Below are 14,684 nucleotides of genomic sequence, written 5' to 3'. Positions count from 1 at the left end.
AGGAAAAAACAAAAACAAAACAACAAAAACACACCCTGACCATATTACATAAATATTTATATATATTAAATAATCTGATGTAAAATAGGTTATTTGTTGTCCTAGGTATTATTTGTTTTCTTTTGGCTCTACATATGCTCCACTCCGCCCCACTATTCATCATTTGGGCTGTGCTGTATTTAGAACATGCATTCATAGTTAACCCGGAGACTCCATCGGTAACTGTTTTTCTTTCTTATTATTTAACCCCTTTTTCTTTTTGAATGACCAGTGAAGCATTGGGTTTATACGCTGAATAAACACCGCATCAGTGTAGTGATAACTCTGCACCCCACAGGAGACAGGAACTCGGGCTGGCTGTAATCTTCGCCTAGTAGAGGTAAACATTAGCTTATCTTCTAATATCAAGCTGGACAAAATACGTGTATATAATATATATAGTTTTATTTGATAGTGTCATAGTTCGCATACCAAAGCAGGAAATTCTTAACAGCATAGGTTGTAGACCCTTAAAAGATTGTATCTGGCGTATACAACAGTGCGGTGCTGCTTGTGGCGTTTCCGTTCAGCTTTCACTACAGTGTTGAGACAGAGTTCTCTGATTTTCTAATCACTCAGTATTAGTGGATGAGAACTGAATTTAAACACCAGCAAACAGAAGACTCATGACTCATCAGTCAACGCAACAGAACGACACTACTGTGTGTTGTTTTTCTTTCTTCAGATTAACAGCATGAATAGCTGTCTCGTACACTTTTGGAGTATTTAAGGGCGCGCGCGCTATTCTTAGACTAGTAGGATTAGCCAAACGCGCGTCTGGTGTTTCTACAAGTGCTGTATCTCGGTGATAAACGAGAAAACACTGCAACATACTGGCTTTTATCCGTTTACACAATATCCTGTGTTTGTGTCGACAACCTACACGAGTCGGGAAATTAAAAGGAAGTCGATATAAACTCTTGAGCTGAAGAACAAAGTGAGTAGTGTGAAGAAAATCCCAGCCCCCATGAAATGCTTAAGTGACTCAATGTTATTTAAAGGGAAACTCTTCGTTTGGTTTATATTCCAATACGTGTGATGTGTTTGGTGGCTATAGTGTTAATTTGTTGGTTTGTGCTGTTTTTAAGTAATTCCAGTTAGAAGTTAGTGGTTGCGTACCGTGCTGACATCACGGTGGGGGGAGGGGGGGCGTCACTCTGTACTTTTACATGGACAACAATAATCCGATATTAACCCGATTAAGACAATACTCTGATTAAGAAACTAGCACGTAAACAGCGATTATTTATCACCTTAATCTGGCTGAAGTCATACTCGCAGTAAACACAAATGGAATTAAGACGTGTGGAGTATTCCTGTTTTAGTCGTGTTATCGGAGTGTATTACAGACATGTACACACCTTAATCACACCATTAACGTCGTGTGGGAGATTTCACCGCATTTTGCGACAGGACACGTACACACACGGCAGTGCTCAACCGTTTGACGGCAAACAAGTGAGCACGGCTGCGTCTGAAACCGCGTACTTACCTACTATATAGTAGGAGATGTACATGTATTTCGGCTACTATGTTATAGGTAATTGTGCGGTTTTGGACACAGCCCACGGCTTCAAGCAGTCGCCTATTTGCACGTATAGTATGATAAATAATTAACTGCACTTGAAGCTTTTGTAAAATTAAAAATTAAAATTACCAAAACTGTATACGATACCATAACGAAGACGAACGGGATGTTGATACGTGAAATTCTGGAGGGAACGTCAGACGGCGTGGCGTTGGGATGTAATGACGTGTGCCGTTAATCGATCTCTGTTCTATAACATGTAAAACTGGAACGTGAAAGGAGTATTCTAAAACCGACTCATGTAAACACAGCATTGGACGGCTGGTATAAACCTTGGACACCACCGAAGATCACATGTTAATTATAATGATTCCTATACCAGTGTTGTCCAGGGTGGATTTTTCCTTTCAAGCGTTTCCTTTACTATTCATACAGCCTGGACGCTATAGACTTCTTGTACACTGTGTGAATTTATCATATATTCAGGTCAAAACAAGAATCACACAAAAATCAACACTTTCTGCAAACAGCACACTGCTGAAGATTTGCTGTGTTCCTCTTGTTTCACCAAAGGCCTTGCTCATGCAAATATGCCACAAACAGCATGATTTGAATAGCAGTTCCTAGCAACCATTGGCTTTGTATAGCAGGTTAGCACTGTCAAGGAAGTGGTGTAGTAATAATGTAATTTTGTCAGTAGACTCACGATTGTCCTGATGAAGGGTTAACTGTAATTGTACACCTAAACTAGACCAACAAGGTAGGTGTGTACCATAGCCTATACCAGAGGTTCTCAAGCATTTGTAAATAAAGACCCACCCCAAGCCTCCCCTATCATGTGGCACGACCCCCCCCCCCCCCCTTATTGCAGGAGACCAGGTATAATGATTATATAATGATCTATAATCTGTTTTTGATTGATTGATTGATAGACAGATACACAGATACACCGAGTACCCAAATGATGCCCTGTCTGTGCTTTTTTTTGTTGAAAACAATTTGCACCCCCTTCCGATCTCTCCATGCCCCCCGGTTGAGAAGCACTGGCCTCTACACACACACACACACAAAAAAAAAAACAGCACTACTGTGCCTGATACACTCATATTAGAGCCACACCTACACACTACCATACAGTATCAGTGTCACCACTGCACTGAGTATGGTACACCACCCAATAATATCTGTTTAGTAGTGGTCTTATGGTGGTCCCTTTTTATTGGTGGATTGAGTAGAGAGTGAGTGTCTATATGAATATGCACAGGAACAGATGAGCTACAGTGAATAATTGCACAACAGTAATCACACCTACGTATATGCTAGTATGTACAGATACTAGGTAGTAATTATTGCAGCATAAAGTTTCCAGAGGACATCAGCACTGCTGATGAATTACTACAGTGCATATATTACAGCAACACACTGAAGCGATCTCTGTGGATACTTTTTCATGTGCATGAGTGTGTTATACATTCAGTAGTATGTGCGTGTGTTGTGTGTAGTGATTAGAATTATGAGGAATGTTTGAAAGCCATTTATAACCGTTTGGGAACTGATGGACATTCAAGAACCTAATCCTGGCCCTGTGGTCTAAGAGGGGGAAAAATAAGAGAAGTGTTGTGGTGGTGTGGAAAATAATCAGAAAATACGTTTTATATTTTCATATCACCTATTTTATATTGCATATGATCCGTGTTGTAATGGATGACAGTACAAACGCAGGAGGTATGTGCGTCAAATATTGATAAGGAGTGACGATGACCTGGGACATCTCCCGGGTCAGCTTGATCAGGTGCGATTTCAACGGCCTTGGTTGCTTTAGATAACATAAAAGGCAAAGTGTTGATATAAAGGGATTGGGAGACATCTAGTGATGGTTAAGAGAGTTAAAGTGAGTAAGAGAAATTACAATTAGCCAGTTAGAGGAGGCAAATATGTCCCGCTCCTGGGGCTTTTTAGATCATGCACTATGGTCAACTCTTCAGTGTTGGCTCTCGAGACCGACCTCCTTTTTGCTGATGTTTAGCTCATTATCGATTTTCAGAAGTTTTGTTTTCCTTGCTTTTCCTCAAACCTACATGGGAGAAGGAAAGAATTCCTCAGGACAGTGGGTACAGACTTTCTGCGGGAGCAGTCTTATCTAGCTGAGAAAAAAAGGGCCAGGGGTTGAGGAGGCAAGTTTGGAGGACGTTTTAATGGAGCTATTTCTAGAAAGTGGTGTTTAATCTGCAGCTTTCCACATGGAGAGGAAATGATGGAAAATCTTCTGTTGCATTTAGATGATGAAAGAGTTCCTAAAGCGGGAGGTGGTGGCACGAGGCTGAGCTGAAATTGGATTTTGACATTTTTAGTGCAACCCTGTGTGAGAATATAGTCACTTCTCTCATTGCTACAGACTACTTAGTGCTCATTCACACCCAGTTAAAAAAAGCTCACACCATCAGATTCAGTTTGTGGTAAGGAAGGGCAGGAACACTATGGGAGTAATTAATCCTGTTTGAGGTGAGTAATTAATCCTGTTTGAGGTGAGTAATTAATCCTGTTTGAGGTGAGGCGGTGAATCAGTACAATTCTAATGTCAGCGTCTGCGTAGCTGCATTCAGGAGCATGCATAGACCCGCACAGGAAAATGTTTGAGTTCAGTCAGTCAAAAAAAAAAAAAAATGAAGTCTGGACTACAGCCAAAAGGAAACTATTTTGTTTCCTCTCATTCCTTTTTCTTTTAATAAAAGTACATTTCCTGATATTTTAAGGGGATGCATGTTGTTATTTTTTATTTATTAAAAGTTATTTTTCTTTTTCCTTTTTAAAGGTGTAGTTTGTACACGTTAAAGCTGGTTCCAAAATGATAATGATTATATAAATTTTCAAGTAAACATAGAAAAGGTGAGCTTTGTAATTTTAACATGCACTGGATCTGGATAGTTTCAGGCTTTTTTTGTTTGTTTGTTTGTTTGTTTGTTTGTTTGCTTTTTCTGGCCTGGATATAAGCCGCGCCTCCAGCTAGAGTGAATAGCTTAAAACACAACTCATAATGTCTACAGAGGGGAGGTGGAAGGTTGGATGAAGAGATTGTTCCTTGCAATTACAGTTCACCTTGCAGGCAGCAGGGGGCAGTTAAAATGACGAACTACCCCTTTAAAGCAATAGTGTGATCCTGTAAGGTGTTTAGGTCTGCAATTTATCATTACCTTCTTTTGAAAGAGCACTGCAATATGCTTACTGTTTTTTACTGATATACTTTGTGCTTTTCCTTTATGTGTGAAATTAAACTTAAGCTGTTATGTGATTATTTCAAGACAGTGTATGAGTTTAGCAGCAGTATCGGCAGGAGTAGCAGCAGCAGCAGCGGCGGCAGAGGTTGTGGTGGAGGAGGAGGTGGTCTTGGTGGGGCTTTTGGCCATGGACCCTGAACTGGAGGAGTCAATCGGGTTAATGGAGAGCTCGTGGACTCTTCTGTCATGGCTGGCCTCATGTGTGATGGTGTTTGGGGGTGCAGTGCCATACATCCCCCAGTACCAGGAGATCCAGAAGACCAACAACACTGAGGGCTTCTCAACCCGTGTATGCCTGGTTCTGCTCATCGCTAATATACTGCGCATCTTCTTCTGGTGAGCGCAGGAGAAATAATTCTTTGCTCTTCACAGTACTGTTTCTCATGATATACTTTGCTAGAAGTGATAACGAAACAGGAACCCAAATTAAAGTAGTATTGTCTTAGACTGTATATTTGTGTGCGTGCGTGTGTGCGTGTGTCTGCGTGTGTGTGTTTGCAGGGTCGGGAAGCAGTTTGAGCTGACTCTGCTTGTGCAGAGTGTGGTGATGATTCTAACCATGATGGCTATGCTACACTTATGCTGCACTGTCCAGATTAGCAACCGTGTCAGCACCAAACAGCACCGCATCACGGGTAATGCCATTTTTATTTAGACTACCAACACATACATAACCTTCTACACTGAGATAGGAGATTATGGTGGCAGCATTTTAACCAAAGAGGAATTGTGCCACACTTTGTGTTTCTGTTGAATATTTTCGATGTATTCAGCGATACCGGTGCTATTCTTCTTTCTTTTTTTTGGTGGGTGCTGTATTTTCATTATTTGTGAGGAATTAGCGGTTGTCTGCTTCTCTGACGTCACAGAGGGACATTGCTAGAGCAGATACAGTGGTGCTTAAGGGCCATTTATATTTTTGTTGGCCCCTTTATCTTCTCTTGAGTTTATCTTCTCAATCCAATATAGAAGTAGTGAAGACAGCAAACACTGGACTTAAATTCATAGAATGCAGTGCAGCTACAAGATATGGCCAAAAGTTTGGGACTCCTGACTCCTTTGTGTGCTGTAGCACTGACATTTTCTGTGACTGGAATGAAGAGGCCCAAACATGTTCCAGCATGACAATACCACGTGCACAAAGCGGCATCCATGAAGAACTCAAATGGCCCGCACCGAACCCTGACCCCAACTCCACTGAACACGTTTGGGATGAATTTGAACTTTGTGCCAGGGCTTCTCGCCCAACGTCTGTGCCCAACTTCTTGTTGCTGAATGAACACAAATCCTCACAGACATGCTCCAAAATCTAGTGGAAAGCCTTCCCAGAACAGAGGAAGCTGGCAGCAAATTAGAAACAACTCTGTATTAATGCCCATGGTTTTTGGAATAAGATGTTCAATACTCTACATACATTTGTCCATATAGTGTATATGACACAGTTGCATTTCTTTTATATTGTTTTACTGTGTCCTACTATTGTGCTTCCAGAAACACTTGGGAAAATGGGTAGAAATACCAGTGCTGTCATTATGGACTGTGAATTCTGGCTCTGATGGTTCCACAACCACAGCTATATCACTCCAGTTCATAATTGGTCTCAACTAGTGATGTTTTTGTTGGGACTCCCACTTTCACAGTTATTTTTATTTGTACCTGCCCGCAATAAGTTGGTTCTGTTTCCCAAAATAGAAACAAACTACTAGCGTAAATTACCGCAACCCGGGCCAGGCAGCCACTGAGGATGAATGAATCAACCCTATACATTCATGTTAATGATCGAGGCCTTTCTTTGTCCTGTACGCTTCATATCTCGCTCGCTCTCACCTACATGAAAGTAAAAACCACCCACTTGTTTAGAATGCATTATCTGTTCATTGAGAATTATGTTTTTGTATGTGTTTACATTCCTATTTTGCTCAGAGAAACATAAGTGCGACATTGCTCTTAAATATGCCCAAAATAAGCAAGCTCGGCAGGTAGCTGTATCCAGAATGGAAATGCTGCCTACTTAAGAAGCAGACCAGAACGCAATGAAACAATCAAACAGCACTGCAGCAGAGGTAATGCACTGGATTAATGGAGTTAACATCCATTTGAGCTGATTGTCAGAGCATAGCAGAGCCCTTAGGACTCCTGAGCGTACATGAATTGCCAGAAGAGGGTGCCATAGTCCTGAGAAAAGCATTAATGAAGCTTCGCTCATTTCCCCCTCACTGTAGTGTCATTTTACCTCATCTTACCCTACAGCAGGGTTCGTACAAGGTGCTTGAATTTGGCTTTTTGAAATTTAAGTTCTGGAAAAACCTTGAAAACAGCCATTTTTATCTAACGGTACTTAAAAAGTGCTTGTATTATTTTCAAAAAGTAAATATATAAATACGAAATCACTAAAAACTTTAAAGTGTCTACTTTCGATAGAACATGAATACAATTCTTGGTGACTGATTCCGATAATGAGAGAACCAATTACTCATGGCCTTTTTAGTCGAAGTTCATGTGCCTTAAAGAATCAAATAATAGATCTTACACTTTTTATATATAATCTTTGCAAACCAAAGATTAAAATACCAGCACTTTGAAAACTTCTAATACGACGTCCAGGAGTTCAAGCCAAAAATATAAGGACGCATACAGAAATTAACACGTCATGTCATGTTAAATTGCCAAGTAGCCTAATGTGCACATTATAAATTCAAAATTGTTCCGAAAGAACAATTCGGAAAAGAACAAATTGGAAGAGACTGCTGGTTAACATGTAGTCTTAATGGGCTGCGTTTCAGTCACTATTTCATACTCGTTTCATACATTGTCTGACAACAGAAACAGACAAATGTCAGTGACTACGTTTACATGGACAGCAGTAATCTAATTATTGACCTTACTCTGAGTAAGATAATAATGTGATTAAGGTGTTTACGTTTAGGAGTCGCTTTTAGAATACTCCTTTCATGTACCCGTTTTACATGTTATAGAACATAATTAGATTAACAGCACACGTCATTATGTCACCGCGCCACGCCGTCCGACGTCCCTCCAGAATTTCAAGTATCAACATACTGTTGGTCTTCATTATGGTACTGTATACAGTTTTGGGTGTTTTTATTTAAAAAATTTTATACGAATGCTTTAAGTGCAGTTAATTATTTGTCATGCTGTACGTGCAAATGGACAACTGCTTGAAGCCGTGGGCTGCGTCCCAAACCACGTACTTACCGTCTATATAGTAGCCGAGATGCATGTATTTTTCCCCACTACAGGCCTATAGTAGGCAAGTATGCGGTTTGGGACACAGCCGTACTCTCTTGTTCGCCGTAAAATGTTGAGTACTGCCGTGTGTGTACGTGTCCTGTCGCAAAATGCGGTGAAAACTCTCACACGACGTTAATAACGTGATTAAGGTGTTTACATGTCTGTAATACACGTCCATAACGCGACTAAAACAGGAGTACTCCACCTGTCTTAATCTTAAACTCCACTAATCTTAATTCGATTAGTGTTTACTTCAAGTATAACCTTAATCAGATTAAGGTAATTAAAAATTGCTGTTTAGATGGTAGTTTCTTAATTAGAGTATGGTCTTAATCGGATTAAGAGTGGATTATTGTTGTCCATGTAAACACACTGAATGAGAACAGCTTTATTGGGAATTCGGCTGTATTAAAATACAGTACGTGAGCACAAAGAGTAGGAAAGAAGCAAGCACGTGTAAATGGTTGACACTGGGCAGAATGCAAATACGGTGCTATGATGTAACAAAATGCTAATTAGCACATGACCTCAATTAGCGACTTTCCAGTGAAAAGTTGTTGGTATATTGATGTTATGGTGAAGAAGTAGCAATGCACGGGAAATGCAAATTTAGTTCAGCATAGCTGGAAAAGTTACCAAATAAAAATTGGTTGTAGCTTTTTTATTATTAATGATTTTATTTTGGAATTTTTAAAAGAAGAAATAAACTATGTTTGAATGATGTCTCTTGTATAGTCCTTAAAAACAGAAAAATAGCGCTTAAAGTCCTTGAAAGTCCTGGAAATTTTATTCTGAAGCATCTGTACGAACCCTGCTACAGTGAGACATTTCTTTACATTCATTTAGCTTTGTATTTGACTGTAGGCATTACAGTACAATGGTTGTGACCTTTACACATCCTGTTTATAATATAATGTCTAATTAGAACTGGTAAATGCCTGTGGTCTTGTGCCCGTATAACTGTTACTGTTGTGCTGGTTGGTTGAATGAGAGGAATGAGAAGCACTGTTAATATTTCAAGTGTTTGCTGTTAATGTTTATATTATAGCAGGTAATAGAATAAAAAAAAAAAGTCGTGCTTCAGTCCAGCTCCAGATATGTTCTTTCCCTATCTGGAATCTTAAATATTTTACACTGTCGTGTACACAGAGCTAGAGTCATAACCGGATTTGGCGAAAAACTCTGAGAAGACTTAAGAGACCATGTGACTTGTTGCTGGAAAGCTCTCAGGTGACATGCATGTTGTTTTGGTGTGAGGCTTCTGGTTGAACCTGCAGAAGTCATACAGTAGAAAGCGACACTGAGTTCACACAGGGTCAGTTTAGCATAACTATGATTTATGAACAATTCAAGTTCGAGTTGATTGGCTTTTTCCATGTCCAGGAGGACGTTCAATATAAGTCAGCCATTTATGGTCCTGCTGCCGGAGGGAGGAGATGGGATGATGAAAATGTGTAATATGGTAATAATTAGAGAGCTGAATGTGGAATCAGACAGCAGCCTAATTTACCTGTCATGCTGATCGATTGGAGTGGAGAAGTCTTAGTGTGAGCAGTAGTAGTAGTAGTAGTATGATATCGCAGGCCTTACTTGGTAGCATGTGTGTACAAGGGCTGCTAAGTTCTTTTCAAAATCGCACTCAGTTGCACTTACTTCAAAGATTTCATACTCAAACGTATTTAAATATTAATGACCCTATAATTTTGTACTGCCATTGGCTGTGCTGCATTTGTATTGCATAAACCAAAGAAGGTGAAAAACACCCGGATTTTACATTTTATACGCCCTCTTCAGACAGGATTAAATTTACATTTGGTGTCAGATTCCTTGCCATGTATTCTCCAACCTCCTCAGGTATTATAGGAGAAGACTCAGAGTTGTTATCTTGGCAAAGGGAGGGAGCACAAAATATTGACTAAAAGGGTGCCAATAATTGTTGCACACCTATATTTAACACTATATATATATATATATATATATATATATATATATATATATATATATATATATATATATATATAAATCTGTATTTTATTTGCAATTGTTTGATATCAATGAGAGCAGAGTATTTTTGTGAATTTCTTTGAACAAAGATCAAAAGGTTAAACAATTAAGACAAATTTTCACAGACTTCTTTGCTCATATTTACCAAGGGTGCCAGTATTAGTGGAGGGTACTGTAGGTGACTAAAAGTAGAAAACAGGCTCTTAAACATTCAAATATGCTTTCCTAAATATCACAATAATAAAATTCCTGTTTGTGGATGTGGAACAGGAGCACACTGTGTGTTAAGAGAGTTCATGTGTGTGTGTTCATGCTACTGAGAGTATTGGCAAACTCGGTATTAGATTGAATCTTGTGTCTCATTTCCTGCCTGTGTTGCTCTGAGGAAGTACACAGCCTTGCTGAAATCCAGCTTGTTCCCCTTACAACCAAGCTTAGTGTGTCCTTATTGATCAGAAACCCCATTCTCACACGCATTCCATGGCTGTACTGTGACTGCCAAGCGGTTGTATAAGATTTCATATCCAGTGGAGCAGGGAAATGCAGGCCAGCCATGAAAGGCTCTCGGGGAGTTTCTATCAGGCAGTCATGGTGTCTGCTTACAGATAGAGACAGACAAACAGACATATGAAGAGTGGATTGGCTCAGATTAACCTAAGACATCAGTTTCCCTTAGGACACAGGACATCCGAGACTGGATTCTACAAGCAGCCACGTGTGTGATCACACCCTCACACACACTGACGACATTAAAAAAGTCTTAATCTTACACACACAGTTGTAGCTCAGTGGTTAAGACATCAGACTTTTGCTCATGAGTTCAAAAGCCCTTGAGCAAGGCCCTTAACCCTCAACTGCCCAGTTCTATCAATGAGATAAATATAAGTCGCTCTGGATAAGAGACATCTGCCAAGTGCTGTAAATAGTAAATGGAAACCCACCGAACGTAAAGCGTATCACACAAACAAGTTTGAGGCATTAGGGTTTCGTGTAATACCACGAGACACGCTCGAGCGGTGACAGATGTAGTGTTATGTCACTTTTTAAATGTCAGCGTGCCCTATTAAGAAGCTTGGACTCCTTCAACAAGAACGTAAGAAAGCCCTCTTCTGGTCACCATCAGTAGTTCTATTTTGACTGAGAAGCATTATTTCAGTTAGTGCAGGCGCTGAGGGACATCCTGGTTCTGTCCCTATCAAAAGTAACTGTACGTCAAATCAGTGAAGAGATTGTAATTAATATGACCTGCAAATCAGTATTCAGATTCCTTAATCTGTGAATGTGTTTGTGGCCTAAATGTCGTAGCTACAATCCATATGTTAAAATGACATATTTGAAATGATATCTTTAGCATGTCCATGTTGGGATCTGTATCCTGTGTTTAAATGTTTCTGTAAAGCTGCTTAGAGACAAGGTCCATTGTTAAAAGGGCTTGACAAATAAAATCAAATTGAATTGAATTTACAGATCAAAATTTACATCATAACAGCTTCGAAGTGACATTTACCGATCCATACAGGATTCCACTATGGGGGTTTTTTGGGTTTGTTTTTTTTTTTGGATGATTTGTTGCGGCCAAAAATGCTTGATTTTGCTGTGGATTTTGTCTAAATTTGCGATACTATTTGCGGAGTCTTTTTTGTGCTTTTTTGCAGAAAACTACTTGAATTGGCGAAATTGCAATTGCAGCAAATTGTTTTCACGGTCTGTCGCAGTGATGTTTGGTGGTAAATGAGACCTTTTAGCTGTACTCATGTTCGTGAATCGAAGGGGGCTTTGACTGAATACGTGTTGTGATGATGTCACATGACGTGTCTTGGCCCAAATCTGCGGTAATTTTGAAAAATCACAAGCTCCTCCAAATAGTGTGGTGATTGCTTGATTTTGCGTTCATGTCTGCGATCGCAAAATCCTGGAAGGACTGCTTTACATATGTCTACATAGCTGTCTAAAGCACAGAATGAACTCGTGCAATGAAATATTGTGCATGAAGTGTTCATGCAACATTGCAGCACAAGTCACAGATTTACGATTACGTCTTTGCTTCATGTACGATTTACAGGACATTTACTCCATTGGGAAACGAGATCATGCTGAATTAGTTTAGCGTGATGGCCTAGGAGTGGCAGTGTTGTCTGTCTCACAGCACTGCAGCATGTCCCAACAGATGACGCTCACTCTCTCTCTCTCTCTCTCTCTCTCTCTCTCTCTCTCTCTCTCTCTCTCTCTCTCTGTGTCTGACTCTCTCTCTCTCTCTCTCTTTCTCTCGTGCTATCTCTCTCTCTCTGACTCTCTCACTCTCTCTCTGAATCTCTGTCTCTCATTCTCTCTCTCTGACTCTCTCTCATTCTCGCTCTCTCTCTCTCACTCTCTCTCTCTCATTCTCTCGCTCTCTCTTTCTCTCTCTCTCTTTCTCTCTCTCTCTGACTCTCTCTCTGTCTCTCTCTTTTTTCACTCACACACACTCACATACACACACACCTTGTGTGCCCATAAAAGGGCATTACATCTGATAAATAAGCAATAAAACACTTTTGGGCATGATGTTACTGTTACCACGCTAATGGATTATTTTCCAGTAGCACCATGTCCTGAAGTGTTTTTTTGCTCTAAAGGACACGTCATACTTTCTATCTGTTTATTTTTGCGGGAACAGTCTTTCTCTGACCAGCCTCCTTTTTTATTTATTTATTTATTTTTAATTAATTAATTAATTAATTAAATCATGTTACTGGGAAATCACAAACCAAAAACATCTCCGTCCTGAAGACTTTCCTGTGTTTAAAAAAAACTAAACATTGCATCTTTACCTTTTACAGTTTAAAGAGTTCAGTTCACTATAGACTCCTTCGAAAAATGCAAAAAATCTAACAATTTCACTATATTAACAATGGCATGTTTTTCAATCTGTTTGTGAAGTATCGTCCATACAAGTGCCTGTATAAGTTGTTACTATAGAAACAACAATCTTCAGTGTTAATATAAACCTGTTATTTGAATTACAGTCATAACTATTGTCACAGCTGCTGTTACAGAAAATTCATCAATGCCTTCTGACCAATCAGATTTGAGAATTCAATAGCACTGTGGTATAGATTTGTTTAAAAGGTTACTATTTTGTAACTCATATTTGATAGTAATAGAAAATATAAGTACTTTTATATCAAAAAAGATTTTTTGTTGTTTTTTGTATACAGGAATTATGCTGCATGATGACTTTATATAAACTGATTATAACAAACTTTTACAAAAAAGTCGGGCAAGGTGGAGGCAGGAACCTGCTGATCATAAACATAAGTTTAATACTAACCATAACTTAAACATAACATTAAATACACAATTAACCCAAACGTAATACAAACATAAAGTGCGCATGCATGTGTCGTCCCTCCCCCCACCCCCGATTAGCCAATCAGTGCCAGGTGTCCATCCTCACAACCTGGCTTCTCCTCCTCTTCCTCCTCCTCCTCCTCCTCGTCACACTGATGCTCACACCTCATGTGATTGCAGTGCATTTTAAATCAGGCACGTGCCCCAGAGCAGCTCCACAGCTAGATCTTCACTTCATCACCAAAAACTGATGCGAATTTCAAAGGCAGTGCTTTCTGTTTATCAACAGTTCATTAACAGTATAGCAGGTTTCAGACGCCTGACTCGCTAATCAGGGTGGAATTGCAGGCGTAGCGGTGTGTCGATTGACTCGTTCCTATCCAACATAATGCAAAATAAAAGACTGTTACTGGAAGTGTAATAAGTGTGTAATCTCCTTAATTCTCTGTATACGTCCCACTAGCTAGCGAGCAGGATGTTAGCGAGCAAAGCTGATGTTGATAACAGACATGGTGCATTAATACTATATAAACCAAATAAATAGTAAAACTGAGTGATATATAGCTTAGTGCATTAACCATCAGTGTAATTTCTGAAGGACACTTAGTTAGCGTTGCCTATCGTCCACCGCAATAATAACATTCCTTTTACATCTCTTTATTCTCAAAGTACAATTTTAAAGTTGTGATACACATTTGGCTGCAGTATTTTGTGGTTTGTATAGTAAACAGTATTGAACTACATTGTAGAACCCTGGTGTGTGGGAGGGAAGGAGGACTTTTTACAAATAGTATAATGTTGTTATTATTGTTTAGTTCATAATGAACTACTGTACCTTTACCTTTATGTGTGTCTCCTTTTCTGTGCTTCTTGCCTTATACACATGCATATATAGCACTGCTGCCTCAGCTGTCTGCAGGGTGACAACTTAAGTGTGTGTGTGCGTGTGTTGAAATCCTTCTACGGTCCAGATATGCATAAGAGCTGACACGAAAAAAAGTAGCTGCTTTAACCTTCAGTCCTGTTCGGTCCTCTGATCGGACTGACAGATTGTTGATATGCAGCGCAGATGGATAGTTGATGAGAGAGCCCCCAGGGTCCGGTGTCCTTAGGCAATAACATCTCATTGACGGGCTATAATATGGATTTCATTTAGCTAAACTCAAGCAGTGTGTGATTCTAATGCTGAAAGGTAAAGTCGATGCTGATCATGTAGCATGGGCTTGAGCTGTTGTGGGATAAGACACTTTACACCT

General features: G+C 39.6%; 1 protein-coding gene across 4 annotated transcripts in view; it reads left to right on the top strand.

The window, feature by feature from the left end:
• The first annotated feature begins 85 nt into the window (after window positions 1-85).
• The window catches only part of si:dkey-246g23.2 (solute carrier family 66 member 2), a 55,876-nt gene continuing 41,277 nt past the window's right edge, over window positions 86-14,684 (top strand). Inside the window, exons 1-3 of one of the 4 annotated variants that reach the window (XM_053622845.1) lie at window positions 86-218; window positions 4,867-5,178; window positions 5,344-5,477. In XM_053622845.1, the coding sequence (XP_053478820.1) occupies window positions 4,874-5,178; window positions 5,344-5,477 (439 nt within the window). In that variant the 5' untranslated portion in view covers window positions 86-218; window positions 4,867-4,873. Of the gene's footprint in view, window positions 380-402; window positions 977-3,609; window positions 4,070-4,866; window positions 5,179-5,343; window positions 5,478-14,684 lie in introns of those variants that run through there. The other 3 variants (XM_053622844.1, XM_053622847.1, XM_053622846.1) reach the window with 3 other exon arrangements.

The sequence above is a fragment of the Ictalurus furcatus genome, chromosome 4, assembly GCF_023375685.1.
Source record: "Ictalurus furcatus strain D&B chromosome 4, Billie_1.0, whole genome shotgun sequence".
Taxonomy (NCBI): domain Eukaryota; kingdom Metazoa; phylum Chordata; class Actinopteri; order Siluriformes; family Ictaluridae; genus Ictalurus; species Ictalurus furcatus.
The sequence above is the reverse complement of the archived record's forward strand: the minus strand, read 5'-3'. Positions and strand labels throughout refer to the sequence as shown.